Source organism: Zalophus californianus, chromosome 13, assembly GCF_009762305.2.
Source record: "Zalophus californianus isolate mZalCal1 chromosome 13, mZalCal1.pri.v2, whole genome shotgun sequence".
NCBI lineage: Eukaryota > Metazoa > Chordata > Mammalia > Carnivora > Otariidae > Zalophus > Zalophus californianus.
Window position 1 is genome coordinate 84,576,121 of NC_045607.1, and position 25,060 is coordinate 84,601,180.

At 36.2% G+C, this 25,060-nt stretch overlaps 1 protein-coding gene across 6 annotated transcripts in view; it reads right to left on the reverse strand.

The window, feature by feature from the left end:
• The window catches only part of CBWD1 (COBW domain containing 1), a 54,248-nt gene that overhangs the window by 8,384 nt on the left and 20,804 nt on the right, over positions 1–25,060 (reverse strand). For all 6 annotated transcript variants that reach the window (XR_003523650.2, XM_027615289.2, XM_027615288.2 and 3 more), the window contains 7 exons: positions 21,788–21,847; positions 20,598–20,635; positions 15,569–15,615; positions 13,097–13,183; positions 10,453–10,497; positions 5,263–5,319; positions 1,680–1,731 (listed from right to left, as the gene is read on the reverse strand). Coding sequence is in view for 5 of the 6 variants with exons in the window: in XM_027615289.2 (XP_027471090.1) it covers positions 1,680–1,731; positions 5,263–5,319; positions 10,453–10,497; positions 13,097–13,183; positions 15,569–15,615; positions 20,598–20,635; positions 21,788–21,847 (386 nt within the window). In the remaining variant the exon portion in view is untranslated. The remainder of the gene's footprint in view (positions 1–1,679; positions 1,732–5,262; positions 5,320–10,452; positions 10,498–13,096; positions 13,184–15,568; positions 15,616–20,597; positions 20,636–21,787; positions 21,848–25,060) is intronic.

The following is a 25,060-nucleotide window of genomic DNA, read 5'->3' on the forward strand; positions in this document are numbered from 1 at the left end:
TCCCCTGAATCCCATAGCCCTTTGTCTGCATTATATTCTGCCTTTTCTTATATACCTAAAGCAGGAAAGTGCATCCGAATCTCCTGTAGAGCCTTAAAAAAAAAATAGACATGCCCTATTTACTGGTGAAATGACACACTGTCTGGGATTTCTGTTAATACACTCCAGCAAGGGTAATGGGCACTTGCAGTTTTATTATACTATTCTACTTTTATGTATTTTTGAAATTTTCTCTTGAAAAAATACTCCAGCAAAAGAAATATTGGGAAGACAGAGGAAATAAAATCAGCAAAATGTTGGCAGCCATTGCAACTGGGTTCCTTTTGCTATTCTCTGTACTTTTGTGTATCTTTGCAAATTTCCATAATAAAATGTTAAAAATGTATATACACATTAATTTGCACATACCCAAGCCCCACTCCTGGAGATATGAGGTGTGGGGGGGGGACTACTGAGCATCCAATATTTTTTAGAAAGTTCCACAAGTGACTCTGATGTTCCCCATTTGGGAATCACAGCTTTCATTCTTTTAACAAATATTCACTGAGCAACCACCACAGACCATGCCCTGTGCAAAGCATTGAGGAATCTACACTTAAGGAGTATACAGACTACTACAAGGAAAAAGCATTTCAACCCAAACTATAAGGCATGATAAATGCCATGAGAGGGGTATGTGCAAGATACCATAGGTATAGATACTGGCCGTTATAAAGGTTCTTGAAAGAGACTACTACATTCTTCATCTTTTACATGACTCCTAGGATGATGGTCCCTCACTTGGAAAGTCAGTAAGAATATGCTTGTGCTTCATCTTTAGGACTACTACTGAGTATTGTAAAAGTTGGTTTTTCCCAAAAATTCTACAGCCAGGGAATTGTATTTCTCTCATTCACTCATTTTAAAAACATGAAAGATGACTATTTTATGAAGTTTCTGAGAGGAAAGTGCCAGGAACACAGTTGTACAGGTCCCCATAAACACCAGCCAAACTGAAGACAAACAAGTGGCCCCATCACAATGAGTAATGCTTCAAAGCGTGAGTGATGGTTTCCAGACAGAGGAGGGAAGACAGTACATGGCTTACTCATATGCCCCCTTGCTCTCACTCTGTTTCAATGGAACAAAGAAGTTACCCAAAACCTCCACCATCTATGACTTGCTTAAAAGAAAGATGGGTACAGTGAAAACATGTTTTGTTTGTTCCTAGTATCGTCAATATTTACCTCAGGAATTAGAGTTTTAGAGCACCTAAATGAAGGACACCTTAGGGAATTCAAATTTACAGTGCTATCCGCCAAGTGAAACTCAAATCTTCATTTAAATAAGCCATAGATGCTTTTACCAGACTTTCCCTTAATCTATCAGTTCAACATAGCTAAAAATCGGCTGCGTATAGAACCCCCAGGCTGCTTTTAAGCAGTGATTCCCACCAGAAGAGTGACCTGTTGAATGGAGAAGCTAGAAAGCATGATTTCTTAAGACTCTAAAGTCTGGCTTAATGAATTCCTATTACGCATTAAGAAGCTAGATGAGATTACCTCAAAAGCATCCAAATTCTGAAAATTATCAACACCGTTCAAAAATACTTTTTTTTTTAGCAAGACTCAAAACAGTCCTAAAAGAACCAATTTATTTTTTTAAAATCCTTAAAAAATTTTTTTAAAGATGTTTTTTACCTGATCAAGGTGAGGCTGTGTTGTTGGCACATGCTGAAGTTTTTTCTGCAAACTAATAACAACTGATTATAAATTCAGACATCAATATACTTTCGATTTAACCTTATGTTACTTAGAGATATGGAGCTAAGAAGGGAGTTTCCACAACTCAATCTATTACACAGTTCTAATTTTACATGCTATTTACACATTCTAATACAGAAAAGCTAGCAGACTGTTTAAAGATTTTTCCTAACAATGTGCACACATTCAACAAACAAGCAAACAGACTGGTGGTTGCCAGAGGGGAGGTGGATGGGGGAATGGGTGAAACAGGTGAAGGAGACTAAGAGGTATAAACTTCCAGTTACAAAATAAGTCATCACGAACACTACATCAAAAACTAATGATGTACTGTATGGTGACTAACATAATAAAATAAATATTTTTTTAAAATAAATAAATAAATAAGTCAAAGATGAAAAGCACAGCACAGGGAATACAGTCAATAATACTGCAGTAATGTTGTATAGTGACACTTGGTGACCACACTTATCGAGGTGAGCACTAAGATACAGAATTCTCAACTTAATATGTTGTACTCCTCAAAATAATACAACATTGTATGTTATACTTCAATTAAAAAATGTACACACATTCACATGCACACATCTACACACAATACAGAAAAAAACCCTAATCTTTAGCGACACTATTTTGTGTGGTTAAATATGTCAGCAGATTTCTCTTTAATTCCAACAGATCTATTACCGACCTAGAAAAATACACGTAAGCATTTTACTACTGCTCCAAATTTCATCAACTTGTCCCATGCTTCCTAATGTGAAAATAAGGCTAGTACCTAAAGAAAGTCAGAAGGGTATATTTATTCCTTTATCAATGTATTCCCTTAAACATATCTATTTATTAAGAAATAAGTAGTATTAAGAAATAAGCCTTCTATATAGTCAGTTGCCAGTGACTGAGAGAAAACAAAAAATCTTAAAAATGTTTTGTTCTGATATGAAAAAGAGCAAGAATATCAAAATGGCACAACCAATTATAACCTTAACAACTGTAGCATACATTTGGACACTGATGGGGGTAGGCTGGAAGGAGGAAAAAGACTTAAAACCTTGCAGATGTTTTGCTCTGCAGAACAGTGAGGGGTAAATTAGTAACAGGGAGTTTAGAAAAGAGAAAAGGATTGTAGGAACTGTTGGAGGGAAATGAGCCTCACAGGATGGGGTCTTAGTAGAGAAAGTGTCAAATTAAATCCTTCCCAGCTGGTTGCTCAGAAAAGGATTCTCCATTTTTGCAACTGAGCACAGTGAAAAGTTATGCACAGGCCTGAGCCACAGAGAGGGCATCACGTTAAATAGCTAATTCTTTCAGTGTCGCTAATGCATTATCACTGTTCTTAAACAAGTGTGGAATGAAATTACCTTAGAAAATGTTCGAAAAATCACACAATCTTTATGTTCGACATTTAATGTTGTTAAAAATAACTGCCAACAACTTGCATAAGAAGGAAAAAGTTTTCCTCAACCCTCTTTAAGTGCCTGGCTGGGTGTGAAAATTAGATTGACAAACACAGATTAACAGGAGAAAAGGGTACAAGTTTATTAATGTAAGTTTTTTTTTTTTACAAGATTTATTTATTTTAGAGAGAGAAAGAAAGAGTGTGCAGAGGGGGGGCAGAGGGAGAGGGAACCTAACACAGTGCTCAATCCCAGGACCCCGAGATCAGGACCTGAGCAGAAACCGCAAGTCAGACACTTGACCCACTGAGACAGTCAGACGCCCCTATTAATATAAGTTTTATGTAACACAAGAGCCTTCATAAAGAAATGAAGAACCAAAGAAATGGTTAAACCTGAGCGTTTTTATGCTATGTTTGATGAAGAGTGGAAGGTTGTGGAAAGAAACAATGGGACAGAGTACGAAACAAGTATAGTAAACTGGAGGATACTCAGAGAGGCCTGTTTCTTGATTCCTCCGTGTGTACCTTAGTCTTCAGAGATAAGGATGCTCCTTTCCTCTGGGCACTGGGAGGGCACCTCTCACACGAGGCTTTTATGACTCAACTACTTTGGAGAAAATGGGAGAAAATATTTCTAAATCACATATCTGATGAGGGGGTAATACCTAGAATATATAAAAAAAATTCCTCCAGCTCAGCCACAAACAACAACAAACCATGGGATTAAAAAATGGACCGAGTATTTGAATAGACATTTCTCCAAAGATGATCTACAAATGGCCACTAAGCACACGAAAAGCTGGTCATGACCTCGAACCACTGGAGAAATGCAGAGCACAAACACGAGGAGCTGCCACCTCATACCCATGAGGACCGCTACTACCAAAACCAACTAGAAATACTGAGTGTTGGCGAGTCCGTGGAGAAAGCAGAACCCTGTGCACCGCTGATGGGAAATGAAAATGGTGCAGCTGCTGGGCCGAACAGTATGGCATGCCTCAAAATAGCAAAAAGAAGTGAAAGCAGGAATCGTGAAGAGACATTTGCACACCCATGGTGTAGCAGCATTGTTCACACAGCCAAGAGATGGAAGCAACCCAAATGTTCATCAGTGGATGAATGGACAATATGACGGAATATTATTTAGCATTAAAAGGAAAGAAATCCTGTCACAAGCTACAACATGGATGAACCTTGAGGACTAAGTGAAATAAGCCAGTTAAAATAAGACAAATGCCATACATTTTCATTGGTATAAGGTATCTAAAGAAGTCAAATTCTTTTTTTTTCAAGATTTTATTTATTTATTTGAGAGAGAAAGAGAGAGAGGGTGAGCACGAATGGTGGAGAGGGGCAAAGTGAGAGGGAGAAGCAGACTCCCCACCAAGCAGGGAGCCTGACGCAGGACTCAATCCCAGGACTCTGAGATCATGACCTAAGCTGAAGGCAGATGCTTAACCGACTGAGCCACCCAGGAGTCCCCTAAAGTAGGCAAATTCTTAAAAACAGGTAATAGAATGGTGGTTGCCAGGGGCTGTGGGGAGGGGAACAGGGAGAGTCATCATTCAACAGAGTTTCAGTTCTGCAAAATGAGAAAGTTCTATAGATCTGTTGCACAACAATGTGAATATACTTAATGCTACTGAACTGTAAACTTAAAAACGGTTAAGATGATTTAAAAAAAAATGAGACTGAAGAAAGATACCTTCTTCTCCCTTATCAAAGAGATTCCCTCCAGGGAAAGAAACAGGAGAGTGATCCATCACTGAGGAGAAAGGAGGAGTGTGTAGGAATATCCCAAGCTAAAGTTTTTTATGTATTTCATCCATTTTTCTCATAGAAAGTATTACACACAGTGGTTGGTGCAGAAGTATTAACGATGAATCCCTAAAGTTAACTACCATTTATACTAAAATTTCTATAGGAAAATGCACTGTGATTTCCAAACATCCAATTAATAAAACTTTCAAGAACAATATCATTAGGAATGATCTTGTACACCAAAGGAATGACAAGAAGCTTAAATCAAGGGTGCAACTGTATAAATCATTCCTGTAACTTCTACAACTGTGGAATAAGAAGTATATTACAATAAAAGTCAACAAAATACAGAAAACATACCTTATTCCAGAAAGACTGTCAAAGGCATGAAGATCTAATACATTAGCGAGATGAACTCTAAAAGGAAGAAATCCAGTGTAAACTATGGGAAATTCTGTGAAATATATTCAATTAATCAGAGAAAAAAAATCTCTAAGACTCTTTTGCCAAAAACGTAGACATAAAGTTTAATCAATATATCATACTATTTTGAGAAACACATAAAAATGACAAGCAAAGAAGAAAAAGCTTGTTGTAAAATTTTTTAATAGAATTTCTTCATAAAATTAAAAAAACAGTGACTAGTATAAGTTCAAGGCAGAAAATTATTTGATTATTGCTTCAATAAACTATATATATTTTTATTTATACTTTCAATTGTCTTTTCAATCCTGGGAATTTATGAGCTTGATTTCAAATACATTTTACAGACAAAAAAAAAAAACCCTCAGTTATAGAACTGGAACTTTTCAAAGCAGCAGTTTATTACTCAAAAGATGAAATGTGGGACGTGAAGCGAAGGCACTGCCGCAGTACAGTACGTTCCCTTCAGGACGTCTGGATTTCATTTACTTCACTCCCCGCCTTCCACGATATAACAGGTAGTATTTTAAGAATACAAGGAATCAAACAACTATTCTAAGACCCTAATCTACATCCAAAGAGTGGTTTATTTCCTTCAGACCAGGGTTGCATAGACTGAAACACCCCAGTTAGCACTCTACCTGAATAAACATTATTTCCATGGGAATTATTTAGAGGTAATTGTGGCCTATCAGGAAAGCAGTGTTTCAAACCAGCAGAGAATATCATATCACAGACAGCATTCATTTTGGTTTAAATACATATACAAAGACTAGTGAATGAATTCCAATGTTTACGTGAGCCTGTAAAACAGTAGAGGACAGTGATTTCTCTATAATCAAAGCTATGATGAAGGAATGTTTCAGGAAAACGACAACATAATGAATTTCAAAATTAGAGTCCAGGAATTTGCCAAACATGTAAGTTCTCTTACAAGGAAAACAAAACAGTCAAATTCAAGATTTTTTAAAATACGCCAACATGTAGACCAAACCACCTCTTCTAACTTAGGAGTGACGTGCACTGCCTGCTTTGCTGATTCTCAACAGTCTGCCAAATATTCATGCCTGTGGCAACAATACTGTTTGATCAGGAGTACTTATCCCAGCACAAGGCAGACAAATTCCCATCTTACTAAAAGAGTAATACTCCAAAGTTATATGCACATAAACTATAACAACACTGGAAATTCTGGACATTCTAGATGAAAAGAATCAGGAAAATCATCAAAGAAGTAAATATTCCATAAAGAAATTTGTAAATATCATCTTACATAAGAGATCAAAGCCTTAACATTAAACACATGTCCATTTTCACCATGACAGTTGAGTAAATATTTGTACTAATATGTGACAAATGAATGAACTTCTCCCCCAAGTTTATCATCTTTACCTTAGGAAACAGCTAGTTTAAGAAGTACACCTGCCAATTGTCTGAATATCAAAACTCAGGCCAACTGTATGAATACCAAAAGTCAGTTTGGAAACACAAGTTTCTAAAGTAAACAGTTTCATTCTGACACTGTTCTTAAGAATCCATGTCACACATTTAGAAATAATTCTGCTTGATACGCAGAATCTTTTGATATTTCCAAAACACACAGGATCAACACTAGATCTGTACAGGTTAAAATCTACAGAGAACAGAGTCCCCACTGAGGCTGCCTCAATCCAGCCTCTGCCCTTGCTCCTGAGGCAGAGCTGGTAGTCCTGGGGGTGCTGAGGTGCATGCCTCTCTTTTCTGTACATGTGCGGAAGGGAATGGAATAGGATTGGCGGAGCTCTGGTCTCCCACCTGGACCAGACTGGGGCTCTCCGCTACGGGGACCATTGAGGGGTGGGGACGCACTACAGCAGTGTTGGAGGGGAGGGGGCAAAAAAAAAAAATCTACAGTGAATAAAATAATACCAGTCTCTCACTGTATCTCACCAGATTCTCAATGGACAGTAAAACAGGAAAAGTCTAAGGTTCCAGATTAGAGTTACCATGGACCTGCCCCAAATCTAGTAACCCCACAGAAAATAAATTCCTTTACTCATCCAATTAGAAAACTAATTTCCACGGCATAAAATATACTTAATTTCCTCCTTTAGAGATAATAGCATCAGATATTTTCAAAACAGTAATACAAAAAAATAAAAATAAAAAGACTACCACCATTAATTTTTACGTGGTGGGGAGGGGAGTTCAGCGGCTACCCCAGGGTTAGTGTCTACTAGTCATCTTTCCAAAGTTCAATCAGTCTCCTAAACAGGAGCCACCAGCTAATCCCAGATCTACGAACTGTCAAACCCATCCAATGGCTAAGTCCTGAACTCTAGAACCAGATTTCTGAAGGCCTTCCCCAGTGGCACCTCAAACTTAGTGTCTACAAAACTCAACTAAACACCTTTTACCAAATCCCTGCTATCACTACCTCACCCGCAAGTTGCTCCCCATTCTGGTACTTCCTTCCATGGAGAACTGCACCCATATTCAATCCTCCCAGGACTCATACTGCTTTTAAAACCTTTCACTGACTCCTTGCTGCCCACAGAAAAAAAATCCAAAGTATATGTCATTGCATTCAAGATCCTTTGTGGAAAGTTCTCCATCTCTTCAGTCACACCTCTTTTTCTCTCTGCCACACACCATGTGCTCTAGCTGTTCTAAAATACTCACAGGTCCCTGGAGTACAAAATCTTCCCATGCCTAAAAAGCCATTCTACTCTTGTTCATCTGAAAAAATCCTATTCATTCTTCAAGAGGTCGATAATCACATCCTCAGTCAAAATTTCCTGAATTTTCATCAAGAAGAGCTGAGTAGTTTTTCCTCTATGTTCCTGTTCTTATAGGGCCCTACATAATTAATACTCCTGTTATACTGATAATATTTAATATATTGGGTTTTGTTTGTTTACTTCTGTCTCCCCCAAATGACTCATCACCTACTACAAAGGCAGAGTTTTTGCCTTATCCATTGCTTAAATCCTCAAAAAGCCAAGAAATGCCTAGCAACTAATAGAATGCCCAATAGTTTGTTGAACTGATTAACTTATTACTGAACAACTGGATTTTGGTTTTCTTCTGTTCGGTCCTCTGAAATCTGCAAGATTAAAAAGGAGTCAGGAAGAAATAAGAATGGCTCTTCTGATCTTCCACCCCTACTTCTGAAGTCTACGTGGCCCATTAGAACTTCCATTTGCTTCAAAGTCAACTTAAGTCTTACCAATAAGACAATGTTACACCTGATTCTTATTCCTCAACTTCAATACTGCAGGTAAGCCTTTTCTACATATGCTTACAGCAGTCTTATTATTGTCAGTTTTACTACTATCAGCGTTTGTCAACCACAAAATGCTTGAGGCATTAAAATTTAAAAACAAAAAAACAAACACAATAAAACAAAACTTCCATCAGTGATTTCCACCATTTTGTTAAAAACCAGATCTCTTGTTTCTAAACTGGGAAGGCTCAAGTTGCTGTGCCTCAAGGAATTGGGGGAAATATTTAATGTTAAGATTCATGACCATGGTAAGAATTCTACCATGGAGGTCTGATCTTCATTGAAAAAGAGCCTAATCCAACTTCAGTCCTCACAGCAAGGAAGTACTATTTCAGAAAGTCCCTAGATTCTCAGATACAATGGCAAACACAAGACACTGAAGAAACAAGAAAAAAAATTAAAAAAAAAGATTTTATTCATTTGCTCATTCATCCATTTGAAGCAACTAAATTTAATCACTATATGTTTACTGTTCTATAAACATAACAGAACTGTTAGAAATGTCATAGAACCATCAAAATTGTTACACAATAATCTCTTCAAGATAAAACCTTTACACGGGACGTAAAGGTTTAAAATGAAAACAGAAAGAAAAATTAAGCAAAGTAAATCCAGGAGCCTGTAAAAACTGATCTGAGATGTTTGTAAATATGAACCAAATAAATGCTATTACAGCGGAACCATAGCTATTGATGGATATGGTTTCTAAAAACTTATTTCAGCTTTCTGTGGTCGTCTGTGTATCACTTTGTAATGAAGAGAAAATTTAGGGAGAAAGAAAATGGTAAAATGCAAGAGAAAGAAGACTAATAACTGAGGAATGGCTCTGGTATGAGTTAGGCGATCAAAGGTTTTCTACACTGGAATCTGAAATGCAGGGAGCACATTCGGCGTTTACTTGTGGGAGACTCACGCTAAGGGCATCCTTCTGCCACTTCCACCCGCAGATGAGTGGCTTTTGAGAATGCACACCAAGTTAATTCCCCAGCTGTCCGCACGCACACAAGCAGCTGTCCCCGCTCATGCCTACTGCCCAGGGCAGTCTGTCAGCACCTCTAACCTCTGCTGCGCAGATGAGCCTCTGAGCAAAGCCCGCTGCTGCACTTCCAAGGAAAGAATCTCTGAATTAAGAACTGCGTTGGCACTGGACTGCCAGCCCTGAGACCCACAGCTGCTGGCTGCATGTTGCTGGGTCTCTCAGCTGCTGAACCATTCATTCTTGCTAAAAAATGAGCTTAATGATATATCCCTGTAAGAATTTTCTGAAATCATAATAGCATTCATTGGAAAACAGAATTCAATCCAAAGAAATACAATTCACAGATGTTTCAAGAATATGTCTATTTTAGAAAGTACTGCACATCTGTATGAACAGAATAAAAAGACAGAAGAACCTACAGGAAATGGACATAAAGATAAACTTAAAGATAAAGGTTCCTCTATTTTTACATGACAGATTATTTTTGCAGCTATACAAAAAACTTAGAAGTTTTTAGAAAATATTAGAATGCCATTTAAGTACCTCAAGCTAAGATGATTCCTAATAACATACTTTTAGGGATTTCTATACTAGTTACTTTTCTGAGTGGATGAAAAGTCCTATGTTTTCTTCCTCATGAAACAAAAGCACAGCCACCCAGCCTTACCATGGCTCTGTAGTCTTGCTACAACAAGAAGCAAACTATTAACCAAATATGCCAAACTAATTTATAAAGAACATTCAAAACATTTTGGGGCCCCATTTTTTAAAAAGGCACATGTATCTTTGTTATAAAAGAATCAGGCATATTTATCAATTACTTAATAATTATTATTAACTAAAATTATTTACTGTCAATATTAGTAACGGCTTTTAAAAGTACCTTGATCTTTGTGTTTCTAAAATTTTTCCCAGTCCATTTATGGATCTGAAATAAACATAAAAATAAAGAAGGGTAAAAAGGTAAATGTTAAACTTTTTAAAGATCATAAAGCATATTATTTCTAAAACAGGAAATAAGCATATACAAATATATCTGGAGAAAAAAACCAGAAAAACAAAACTTACATTTTTTTATAGCTTATTATTTTTTTTCTAATCATAAATCAGGTATATTCCACTTAGGTATTAAAACATGACAGGCAAAAATCTACTGCACAACTGACTAACTGGGGAATACTTTGTGATTTATAAAGAGACCCTTCACATTAGAAAAAATGATTCATAGCCAGTAATTCTAATGTTCTCAAAGTGAGTAGATAAATCAAGATTTTTACTGATACTCAATTTTCCACAAGCACACATCGTGGAAATGCCTATACACAGGCTAGAAATAAAAACCTAAAAAGTTGTGAGTGGCTTTGACCCAGCCCGTCCTCGTTTTCACAGTAACAGGAAGTCAGGTATCCAGGTTCTTCCACAAAATAACCTCTTCGTTCCCTAACTAGAATCTCTACCCGCTCTGCCAGTCCTTCCCTTTCTGGTATTACTGAGATAATGAAACAGGACTCCCTCACCAAAAATACTTGTTAAATTCTTTTCAACATACTATACACCTCATCTATTTATCTTTATACCATCAATTCCATTGCCTTCAGTGTTACTTGCTGAATGTATGTGCCTTTTGTTCAAGCTTATTCTCATGGGTAAGGTTTCCCATCTACAATGATTCTAAGGCAAGTCTCTCTACCATTTCACAAAGTTCTTAATCTTTTCTACTTGAATATGCTGTATAACCTGATGGCCACTTCCTCTCAGATATGTTCACCTTCTTCCAACTCCCCAAATCTAATGCCCAGTCAGTTGCAAGGCTGATGTACAATGGAGGGTCAAAATCCAAAGGGTCTGTAATTTATCAAAGCACTGTGTCCAAATTCTTTCCTGGTACTGCTGTACAGAGCAGGCTGGCAAACAAAATTTAGGAGACCAGAGTCAAAAGGGGCAAGAGAAGGAATCTCCATTCACTGCTTTCATCTTTCTAGACTTTTCCAAAAATATCAACCATTTTTCTATTTCCTTCATTTTTACTCATTGTAGCTTGAAATTACTATGTAAACCAGGAAAAAAAGTTACACTCTATTAATGATAATAGTAGCTAACAGAGCACTTACTATGTGTCAGGCACTGTGCATAGTTTACCAACAATGTCTCATGAACACTTAAACCAAACTTAATGAAGTAGGTATTCTTTCCTGTTTTAGAGATGAGAATTAAAAAGAACACAGCAAGAAACAGACCAAGGAGTAGAACCCAACCAACCAGATTCTAAAGTCCATCCTCTTAAACACTATGCAGCACTACCTGCACTACACATGGAGATATTATTAGTTTTTTATAGTAAAGACTCAAAGGATATTAACATTAAAATAATGTGCAGAAAATGTGCAGAAAAATATGGATTTCTTTCCTCTTCAATTATTCATCACTGCAACCAATCTTCTCATGAGCCTTGCCTTTATTGATTCAATTTATAACATACTATATGAACTGGTACTGACAGAATCAAAATCTGATGCCAGCAGATTATACTCATTAAAGATGACTAATAATAAAAGCTATTGGATGTCTCTTTGTAGATGGCATTTATTAACTGCCTTAAAAAATAATTCAAAGTCCCTGAACTCTAATCTCATTTGAAAAGTCCAAATGACTGTGGATCATTTAGCATATATTTGAGTACCATTCATACTGTCCTATGCTGACCAACCCTGGCCATGGACACTGAAGACATTAAAGCAAGCTGGGAGACAGGCACGTTTAGTTGACAGTCAAGGAAGACAAAGTCAGTGAGGGTTCAGGGCAAGGAGACCACCTGAGACAGGGGAGATTTCACAGAGAGCGAGGGAGAAAAGGAGGTGACGGGACAACTCTACAGAATGGATGAAATCGCTTAAAAAAAAAAGGAAGCTTGGGCGCCTGGGTGGCTCAGTCGGTTAAGCGACTGCCTTCGGCTCAGGTCATGATCCTGGAGTCCCGGGATCGAGTCCCGCATCAGGCTCCCCGCTCAGCGGGGAGTCTGCTTCTCCCTCCGACCCTCCCCCCTCTCGTGTGCTCTATCTCTCATTCTCGCTCTCTCAAATAAAAAAAAAAAAAAAAAAAAAAAAAAAAAGGAAGCAAAGAAAAACAGAGACAATGAAGGAATTCAAGGACTGGCAGAGTGAGAGTGAGAACACGCAGAGTAAAGAAAGGATACGGCAAGACACATCCATGGGAAAGTAAATCGTCCTGAGTAAAGTGAGAGAACTTCCTGCGGGCCAAGAGTCAAAGAGAGACAGGAAAAGGAGGCTGGAGCCAGAAGACCCTGAGTATCAGTCTATGAATTCTAACTGCATTCTCTAAAAAATGGGGAATGACTTTATATACTTACTTTTACATAACAGTCAATTAGGCATCAACAATAAATGACTCCAGAATGGTACTTGAAGTAGGTCAACCTTGAACCTTAAGTTTCTACAGGGTAATACAGGAAAAATCTTTTATATAGTACACTTTGGATTTGTAGGTAGTTAACACTTAAAACTTCATACCTAATGGCTGTTCTTAATTTGCTTAAATCCTCTTCTGAAACCAAGTCTGTTTTATTAATGATGATGATATCTGCCAAAGCAACTTGCCTAAATTAGCAAAGAAAGAACAGATGTCAAAAGAGAAATGTTAAGAAATTAAAAATAGAAACAGCTCCTTCAGATCAAATAGCATTAAGAACTATATAGTACTCTGTATGGTAATTGATTTTACTCCTATTTATCATTCTTCAAACAGTAAGAATAAACTGCATCCATTACTATATAAATTCAGATTTCATATGTATTCATTCAAAAAATATTTACTAAGTGCTCTCACTTGCTGCTCTCAAACTACAAAGATAAACCCCCAAAAGTTTACAATCAAGGATCATTTTCAACTCAAAATTTTCTTTGTAAAGAAATGCATAAAATTCAGATATTAAATATGGTAAAAATATGGACAGTCTACTGACTAAAATATTCCATGTTATCACATGGAATTTTCAAAGAAATAAAACAAATTAACATTAACACTAAACAGTTTTTTTTTTAAAACCACACTTCAGAAGATACATCAAGATCCTGAACAAATATCTTCTTCATCACTATAAATATGTTTTTCTCTGTAAAATAGATACACAGACATTCAAGTTAAAGAATGTTATTCTGTCCCATTGACAGAATGCTAGATAACAAAATAGCTTACTATAAATAGAAGTTCTATTTTCTTTTTTTTTTTTTAAGGATTTTTATTTATTTATTTGAGAGAGAGAGAATGAGAGATAGAGAGCACGAGAGGGAAGAGGGTCAGAGGGAGAAGCAGACTCCCCGCTGAGCAGGGAGCCCGATGTGGGACTCGATCCCAGAACTCCAGGATCATGACCTGAGCCGAAGGCAGTCGCTTAACCAATTGAGCCACCCAGGTACCCGAAGTTCTATTTTCTATTAACAGGAGTAGTAGAGCTGAGGATTCTTTAAATTTTCCTCAATTCTTCAGGAAATTTTAATCACTAGGCTATTTATTCCTAATTCCAGTTTTATGCTACCTGAAGATATAGCCAATTAGGTCAAATGACATGGCCAAATTCTCAAAAACAAATTAACTTTAATTTATTGAAAAAGCAAGTTTCAACAGTATGTACATCATAATCCCATTTCTGTTTAAGTAAGTGTTCTATGAATAAAGATTAAATGTGGATGGGGCACCTGGGTGGCTCAGTTGATTAAGCGACTGCCTTCAGCTCGGGTCATGAGCCCCCAAGCCCCGCATCAGGCTCCCTGCTCGGCAGCGGGAAGCCTGCTTCTCCCTCTCCCACTCCCCCTGCTTGTGTTCCCTCTCTCGCTGTGTCTCTCTCTGTCAAATAAATAAATAAAATCTTCAAAAAAAAAAAAAAGATTTAATGTGGACACCTCAAAATATAAAGTCACTATCTTTAAATTGGAGGCCTTTTACATTTAACTTTATTTATTTAAGATTTATTTACTGAGAGAGAGAGAGTGAGTGGGGGAAAGGGCAGAGGGACAGGGTGAGAGAGAGAAGCAGACTCCCTCCTGAGCGAGGAGCCTGACACGGGGCTGGATCTCACACCCAGAGAACATGACCTGAGCCGAAATCAAGTCACTTAACCAAACGAGCCACCCAGGTGCCCCATCTTTATTGTGGCTTTTATGACACTTCACTTATTTTCTAATTTGGCTTCTTTATATTTTCTATAATAAATATATTTTTAATAAGGAAAAAAATTATAAAAATGTTTAAGTTCAGTCTAATCTGAATCATACCTATATACCCAATGCAGTGTTCAGGCAGGATTATAGCACCACAGAGCACTATAGTCCAAAATGAGAGGGAGCCAACTGCTTGTTTGTAGTCTATTATTTATGTCTGGATCACACTTAGCAAATCACAGGGAGACTCCCCCTTAACCCCAGCAGCAGACCTAGCAACCACGGTATATCCCGAAGCCTTTTTCCCCCATTAGCAAGAATATGCTTAGGGTAGGCAAACTGATTTAAATATTTATAAGTCTAAAGACAGCCCAATTAGGAACATAAAGGTATTTAAGCAAAAAAATGTTCTAAATGCCAATTAAAACTATTTCTGTATTTATTTTGTTCTGAGTAACAGTGAATACATGAATCAAATGAATTACTGTTGAAGAAGGCAGTAAGTGAACCAACTCTTTTCTTTATAATCCTCTTGAATCCCAATGACATCATAAAAGAACAAAAACCCAGTTTTAAATGTTCACTGCTCCCAAGCACCTTTCAAAGAACTGCTGTGCCCAACACTCATTTTATGCTACATATAAAAGTTTTAAATAAAATTTTAGTTATCAGACCATTATAAGTAGCAGTAATTCAATTACAGGGGATAAAGACAACAAATTTTCCTTGACTATGTTTTTATATTTCTCACTTTGGTTTTGGTTTTCATAATAATTGTCTCTTTTCAATTAGCCAGTAATCAATATATACTTTAAATATGAATACCTAGAAGCTTCATTGATAAGGCCATCCGGTTTTTCTTCTTCTAAATGCTAAACAAAAACAAAGTTTGAAAAAAGTTACTGTGGGAAAACACAAACACTAATGTCAACACAAAGAATTTTACCTTGGAGACTCCTTTCTTGCTTCTAATATACATTTCAACAAGTTCTATTACTGAACACACAAATGCAGAACTAATTTTTCTAACTGAAAGCATTTTATTCCCCATTTGTAATTGTTTTCCTACAGTGACTCTATTGGGGGTGTTTGGGGAGGGGGCAGGACTTAAATACTGTCCCCCTGACACCTCCTCTTCCTTAAAAGGAAAACCCTCCAGATTTAAATAATGTCAATAAAAACAAAGAGCATTACAGTTCAAATTATAGGCCTTTTCCTTTTTCACAAAACTGTTTTTGTTCTAAATATTCATTATTACTTATATATAAAAGAGATAACCACCAAAATAGACTTTCTTAAATCTAATACACTTCCATCCATTCCGGTCCCAGACCCCACTTCCCACCCCAGCATCACACACAATATGGACTCAGTGCTGAGCCCTTCCTATTCCTGAAACAAGCTGTGGGAAGGCCACAGCCCCAATTCTAGCCTAAAAGCAGCTGACCATTTAGAGAAACAGACACCTGAGTGACCTGGCCCCTCAGTGCAACTGTTTACTTTGCTGACCTCTCCAGAGTCAAGCTAGCTCCAAAAAAATATTGTGACACTGACATAGGGGCCCACAAGGTAGCTGTCAACTCTCTGGAAGTGGTTATTATTTTTCCATAATTCTATTTAAATCCCTAAAGGCATCAATGCCAAAAGGTTCGTCTCTGCAAAACATTCCACCTTCATTACTTTAACCTTTAATAGACGCTCCCTGTCACAAGAAAAAGCTGCCTACTGAGGTTAGAGGCAATTTGATTATATTGATATTTTTTGTATTTGAAATCAAACTTCACAAATTCTTAAATCATTTTACATACATTATCTCATTTAGCCTTTCTAAGAATTAGAAGAAATGGCTATTCTCATTTTATAAAGGAAGAAACTAAATTTAATACTGTCACTGTCACAGGATACTCTTTTATAGGGTTATTTTTCAAAAACTGAAAACATGTGCTATAGAAGTAAAATGATAATTTTAAAAACTTATGAATGAAAGCTTTTTATGTCACATAAAATCAATCTTCGATACAGATGTTACATAAATATTAACAATCACGTAAGACTATACTCATAGAGAGTACCTAAAAGTTACATTCAAAATTACTATATTATTGGGGCGCCTGGGTGGCTCAGTTGGTTAAGCGACTGCCTTCAGCTCAGGTCATGATCCTGGAGTCCCGGGATCGAGTCTCACATTGGGCTCCCTGCTCAGCAGGGAGTCTGCTTCTCCCTCTGACCCTCTTCCCTCTCGTGCTCTCTGTCTCTCATTCTCTCTCTCTCAAATAAATAAATAAAATCTTTAAAAAAAATTACTATATTATTATTATTAGTGTATCAAAAACTGTTCCTTGCCAAAAGACAAAGTTTACTATTTTTCCTAATTATTCTTGGCCTGAGGCTACTGCAAACCCTATTATTACGTCCTGTAGAGAATAAGGCTGTTACCATCCTGGAAATAGTACCTGGCACCAGGCTCAAAAAATATTTATTGAATGAATTCTAGTTAACACCCCTATTTGTTGACAAAGATAAGTAGATGTTGTTATTTGAAATATTCTATATAATGTGCAGCAACAAATCCCCTTCTATTCAGCAGTATACCTATCTAATAAAGATGTATTTTTAGCAAGGCACCTGTTTCTGAAAGATCCTGGAATATTCCAGGATTTGAAAATTTGAAATATTTTTCAAAATATTGTATTGTTGACCTTTTGGAAGCTTTATTTACACATGAATTTGGGGCTATGTGGCTGTGAGTTGGTGGGGTATAAAAAAAGATATGGCAGGAAAATTAGATATTTTATTTTTGAATTTCCATACCTTTCCATAAATGGAACAGTAGTTTTACAAAGTAACCCATGTTTTTAACACATTTACTTCTCCAGAAGATTAGAAATCTACACTCAAAGCTAAGTGGGAAAAACCAACATTTTACTACCTTCAGGCAATCAAGAAGTACCAAATATAAAAACATGTTAAAATCCCCAAAATAAAAACAGACCAATATGTACAATTCTATTATGGATAAGGCATGTAATAATCATATAAAATTATAGAAAAAGATAAAAGCCCTGTTCTATGCATTTTTGAAGGCCATATAAACATAAAGAAATAATAAATGCACACTAACATTTATTTTCTCTGGGTATCAGCCCAATATTTATTTTCCTTATGCAACTTCCTTCCTCCCCAAGTCAAACTTTGCAAAAAGACTAAAACCAGTGTCTTTTATTCAAAGGGACATTCTCCAATATTGGTTACTCTGTCGGATAAATTCCATTTATAAAGTTAAAAAAAATGGAAATTTTGATATTCTATGCTACCTGCACAGGCAAGGAAGGAAAACATCTGGAAATTTTTTTTCAAAAATTTTAGAGTGTGTGTGTGTGTGTGTGTGTGTGTGTGTGTGTGTGTGTGAATGTATACATATGCCCAAAGGATTCCTCACCTCTGCTGAGAGACTATGGCTTTTGCTTATATATTAAAAAAGACAAAAATGGTTTTGGTACTAATTAACCCGACACTTCCCAAAAGTCAAGGTTCAACCTCCAACTCAGCACACAGTAAGAAAGAAAGAAACCCTTTGAAATAACACCACTGTAGACCCGACTTCAATAAGGGCTAGCGGGTGTCCTCTTCTGCAGAAAGAGAAACAAGCTGGACCAAAAAGAAGAGAGCAAGATAGGGGAAAACAATGGTGTTGACCAAAATGGAAGAAATCTAGTATCAAAGATGTCAGACAACATTTAAAAAAAGCAGCAGCTCTCTCCTCTCAACGGACTGGTTATAGATCTGATGCTATTTCAGCTGTTAGAAAACGATTATTGCATAATGTCAGTCTATTTATTTTTCCAGTCTTTTCCAAGCCAAACTGTTTTCTGACTGAATTGTTTCAACAGCTAGCGCAATATAACAGAAGAGCCAAAAAGAAACCTCTCACTTGACCTTTCCTGTGTAACTTCATCCATTGATTCTATTGCATTAAATGCTGTCACATTTGTAGAACTGAAAAGAACAATGTTGGTAGCCTGGGTGTCAAGTCCTGAGAATAGAGAGCTGTCATTTGAAGTTGTCCAATTCTTTGCCCGTGATTAAAAAATGAATATTTCAGATCAATGGGTGACAATCCCATTAGAGTGATAGCCCATGATATCAATTACCACTTCAGTTTCAATTTGGCTCCCTGGCCACAGGGTACCATTTCTCAGCTTTACTTGTGATGGGCTGGCTCTTTGAAGCATGACACCCTTAAATTGCTGCCCATTATCCAAGTGTCATTACTTGTACTGCCTCAGAATTTTCTGAATCACAAGCAGCTACTGGGGTCAAGCTTTGCAACCAGAGGAATTGGACAAGTGAGCAAATTCTTTATACAAAGGAAAAGTTATTTATCTGGCATCTGACTTAAAAAATCTAAAGTTTCCATTATCCTGACAGTATGTCAGTTTTGTGTAGGTATATTGATTTAATAATTTAAGAGGTTTTATCAAGGTGGCAGGAGGTTAAACGTTTACTGTGTTTGCATTATTCAGAATGTTGCTTTGTTTATTTGGCCTCAATTACACTGATAATAGATTCTATTTAATTCCTCTGCAAATCTAAATATACATATAAAATTATTCCTGTAATCATAAATACATAAAGAGTTTAACTCTGGGTATGATACCTTAAGTCTATCAAGAAGACAAATAAAATATCTTAACTGCTATCTCTTCTGTAGGTATCCCAAATTTGGGATTAAATGCATGTAAGAGATGAATTCAGACATGCCTATAATAAACATCCAGAATGAAGAATTTTATTTATTTTGCTTCCTCCATAAATATTTTGTTAGAAATATCATGGTTTCAGAAGAGTCGGAATTTTTCTGAGTAAAATTGTAATATCTGGAATCTTTCTTTGATTCTTAAGATGACTAATAAATTTGGACTCAAAATCTACAGAGAAATTATTTTCCAAATATCTCAAATTAGGCAGCTCTATTCCTGAGGGAGACAAAGGGCCAGTGAAGGGATAGTGGTAACCACTTAACAAGCATGCTCCACCAACTGAACTAGCCAGGTGCCCCGGAAGGAACACTTTCAAATTAACAAATTAGATATATGTCGAGTAGAATACAAAATGGACGTGCATTTTTATTTAAACTTCTAAGAAATGATTACTTAGGGGGCTATCCACATCCCAGAGTGGGACCAGGAGATGGAGGATAATTTCATTCTCTTTTCCCTTTAGTAGTATTTCACTTGGAAAGTTGAAAAATATTGTTTTATTTTATGCAACATGTTTTTAAAAATCTTACTAAGTGCATTTTATGAATAGAAGTCCATTTAAATGTATTTGAAGAACTTGGTAGTTATGAAAACATTCACAGGAGGATACCTTTTAAAGGAGAGTTTTTCCTCACTGCACCTATGTATAAACCCTGATCTCTTCAAAGTAAGGTAAAGCAATTATTTTTTAATGCAATTATTTCCAGTTTGTGTCTGGTAGCAGTTTAACAAGAGAAAAAAGTTCTCATATGCTTTCTCAAGCTCAATTTCTTCTATCAAATAGAAAAACTCATCAACAATGGGGTCGAGTCCCAGTAAGGAGTTACACATACACAAACTTTATCCTGTAATATCATCATTACAAAGTATTACACTTCCAACTTCTATCATATCAAGCCAGAGTAACAGAAAATACTTAATTTTAAAACACAATAATTAAAAGACACACAAATTTCATCTATTGTTCACGATAGTTAAAAAAACTTTTTGTTAAAATATTCAAACAAAACTGTAGAAAAAAAATAATATAATCAATCCCCATAAACCCAGCTTTTAACAAATAATTAGCAACTCACAGCAATCTTTCAACTTACTTTTAGTCCATATTTTGAATCCACAACAGTTATGATACCTACAAAGGAATATATCTTTTAATCACCTCTATGCTTGAGAATGAAAATCACAACTAACCTATATCAGTTCATAAATGTTACTCAATAAAATATTGGTTTTTCTCTTGCCAAAGCTGCAATTTAATTCAATTCCATGAACAAGTAGGCACATTTCAAATGTGTACTGAGTGCCTAGTACCATTTTAAGGCATTAGGGAGGTTATAAAATAATTTTTTAAATCAAATAAACAAAGAAGTAAATAAGAAAATAAGATATTTCTGGCCTTTAAAAAGCTTTAAATCCAAAACATGATGAGACAAATTCCATAATATAAACTGGAATGTGATAAATTACACAAGACAGATTATTTCCAGTTTATATATTCACATTATCAAAATCAAGACTTCTCTTAACATTTAAATTACTGCTTAACAAATCTAAGATGCCTTAAGATATCTTATTCCTAATAATTTGCACCAAATCTAACTCATACAAGTATTTTCCATAACATGTACCTAAGTTTCCAAATGGTCAATTAGTTTGGCAATCTCTGAATTTTATGCCAAATAATTTTTTCAAATGGTAACAGCAGAATGAGTCTGATGATGCCTAGGGAATTCAACCAGCTCCATGCTGCATATACTAGAGCCAAATGACTGGGCACAGTCTTAAATTTCACTCTTGAGTCTGTGGAAGACCTGGTTTAAAGAAAGGTAAAGGGTGGGCGGGGCATAGTTACTTCATTCAGAAAGTTTCTATATGTCTTACACGAAGTCTATGAATACAATTGCCCAAAAGTGTTAAGGCAAAAAAAGTAAGGGGTGGGGGTTTTGCTTAATTCTTATCTTCAGAGGAAAATGAAAGCAGAAATATGATCCTCATACTGTATATTTTAAATAAAATAAAAAACTCTCTAACATAGTTAGTACATAAACAGAGGATATAAGAAACTGACATAGCACTTTAAAAGGAAAACCTTAGTGGAAGCACTAAATTGAGAGCTGACATTAAGATCTGACATCTAGTTCTACCACTCTCTGGGGCTTTGGAATCTTACTTCATCATCAAACTAAACAAGTTTAAAAAGATTAAAATTATAATGTAAGCAGAAAAAAAAACTTAACCATAACATTTTACTTGAAAACAAAAGAATATTTGCTTTTTAACTTACCATCAAGATAAATATCAACCCCTAATTCAGCATCAACCCAAAACATAGAAGCTACAGCACCTGAAAAATATGTAAAATATTCATCAAATAAAAATATTTATTCAAACTGAGAAACACTATTCTACCCAGGCTGTTTTAATGTGTCCTAAAAGAATTAGCAGGTGAACACATATACAAATTATGTATGGCTTTCCAAACTTCTTTATGGGAATTACAACAACAGAATCTTTTACTATTTATACTCATTTCTTCCCCTCTCCCTTTTCTGTCCCCCCCGAACAAAAAAAAGAAAGAAAGAAAAACAGATCAGCTCTTATCACATACAAACCCAACACCAAGCTTCTATCAATGTCATAGTAATCTGCCAATAGATACTACCAAATAATTTGGGCACTACGGATATGTGCACACGGGACTTTTTATGTTTTCTCTTCCAAATTTAATAATCATACAGTTCACAAATAACGAATTCTCTCTCTAAAGGGAAGCAAAACACAACATAGATAATTCAGAAGCCACTTGACCGAAAAAGAGAAAAACTTGTAAGTTTTATAGAAGGAAAAGAACAGAAGGCAAAATTATACACTCTATAAGAGCATTACTAGTAAAACCTTATACTATTTGTTTAATATTGATATAAAATTTGGATCTGAGGAAAAAGAACTTCTAAGTAAGAAATTAAAACTTGTTTTTGACACTGGTTCAGTAGCAAAGCACACGCCCTGATCAGTTTGCCATTACACAAGAAAAAGAAAACTGGCAGTAAAAAAAGTATTTGATTTTTCAAAGCATCACAGGTCCAGTTAGTGACAGGGCTGTCCAAAAGAATGAGTACTGGGGAAAAACAAGGATAACTGAACTCATACCCGAGTCTGAAGCTGTCCACCTACACTGAGGAGATGTGGTCCCCCAAGCATCACTGTGTCAAGAGCGAAATACCTGTCAGCTGTCTACAGTGATTACTCATGCAAGGTAATAGCAAGGGCCACAAGATCTAATGGTTTCCTGATACCTATTGATTTTTTCCCCAAAACTTAATAGTTTTCCAATTTGACTGAAATAGGATTTGTGAGTAACAGGGGCGAATCAATGCCTGTTCTTTTCAAGGAAATTACTTTACCATGACAATTATTTAGCTTAGAACTGGAGAGTGTCAGTCTCCTAAACGGGAAACAACTGAATTGCCAATAAGAATTTTCTTCACTTACTTGGCTAACATCATGATTTTAATTAATGAGGGAGAAAAAAGTAAATCTACTGTGAGTATCATTACCCCAAACAATAAGTCATAAAAAAAAGTCTTAATTTTTTTCACTCAGTAAAATTCCACATTGTTCATAAACCTTTTTTTTTAATTTATGGATTACTATTCAGATAGCTTATAAGTCCTATACAGTTAACATTCGTGTAGTATTAAGTTGAATCGCAAGAGTGTATTAGAGCTTTTTTTTCTAAGTCTGATGTGTATCTTTGGTAATACTTACCAGGCTACTTAAGAAAACTATTTAAAATTTAGATGAAGGTGTTTAGCAAGAGGAGTAAGATGAGAGAATAAGTTAATCAGTAGTTCCAAACACAGGGTGTTTTTTCTCCCCAGGGAATATCTGGCAATGCCTGAAGATATTTTTAATTGTCTCAACTAGGGGAATGCTACTGGCATTTAGTAGGTAGAAGCCAGGGATGCTGTTAAATATCCCACAAGGCAAAAAACAATAAAACAAAACAAAACAAAACAAACCAAAAACATCCCACAATCCACAAGACAATCCCCTACAAAAAAGAACTATCCAACCCAAAATATCAGTTGTGCCAAGGTTAAGAAACCCCGACCTAGATTATAGAATCTCCTTTATTCAAAACCGATTACAACAAACATTTAAAATAAATAAAATTTTAAAAGCCAAGTTTTATTAGCAGCAACCCAATATACAACCTCCTGCCACAAATTCTGAAGAGTGATACTCTAAATAAGAAACAGAAAGTCCTATGCGACTTCTGAAAATTCTTATTGCTACCCTGACTAATAAGTGGTTGTGGGGAAAAAGTTTACAAAATCCAAATACTTATCAGAAACAGCTTTCAAAATGGCAAGAAGGGGAACTGAGCAAAGAATAAGTAATATAGGGAAAAGTCAACCAAGGGTAAAAGTTTCTAACCATTTCTACATTTTTGGAGGAGGGGGTCACTTTATAGGGCTCAGAGCAAAATGAACTAAAAGGTCTGAAGCTCAAGGTTGTACCTGCACAAGGTATTAATATATTTTCATGAGTAGCTGGAGGAAATTCAGGAGGGGAACACTGGGTACTTTAAGAGAACAGAACCTAGGAGTCATATTGCCCATCTGGCTCTCTCAGTCACCCCTTTTCCTTTGCTTCCCCTTCCCTGCTCTCAGCAAGACCCAGCATTCAAATTGAGGTCCAGGAGAAAAACAAGTTTAGGCAGGATGCGTAAAATATTAAAAATAACACACCAACACCATATGTAAATAGACTTATGTTCTCTACATCAACCTCCAGCTTGCTGAAAAAACAACGCACATATGTTTTTTCAAAGAAATGGAACAAATAATCCTAAAATTTGTATGGAACCAGAAAAGACCCTGAATAGCCAGAGGAATGTTGAAAAAGAAAAGCAAAGCTGGCGGCATCACAATTCCAGACTTCAAGCTCTACTACAAAGCTGTCATCATCAAGACAGTATGGTACTGGCACAAAAACAGACACATAGATCAATGGAACAGAATAGAGAGCCCAGAAATGGACCCTCAACTCTATGGTCAACTCATCTTCGACAAAGCAGGAAAGAATGTCCAGTGGAAAAAAGACAGTCTCTTCAACAAATGGTGTTGGGAAAATTGGACAGCCACCTGCAGAAGAATGAAACTGGACCATTTCCTTACACTGCACACAACAAGAGACCCAAAATGGATCAAAGACCTAAAAGTGAGACAGGAATCCATCAAAATCCTTGAGGAGAACACAAGCAGCAACCTCTTCGACCTCAGCTGCAGCAACTTCTTCCTAGAAACATCACCAAAGGCAAGGCAAGCAAGGGCAAAAATGAACTATTGGTGACTTCATCAAGATAAAAAGCTTTTGCACAGCAAAGGAAACAGACAAAAACCAAAAGATAACCAACAGAATGGGAGAAGATATTTGCAAATATCTTATCAGATAAAGGACTAGTATCCAAAATCTTACCAAACTCAACACCCAAAGAACAACTAATTCAATCAAGAAATGGACAGAAGACATGAACACACATTTCTGCAAA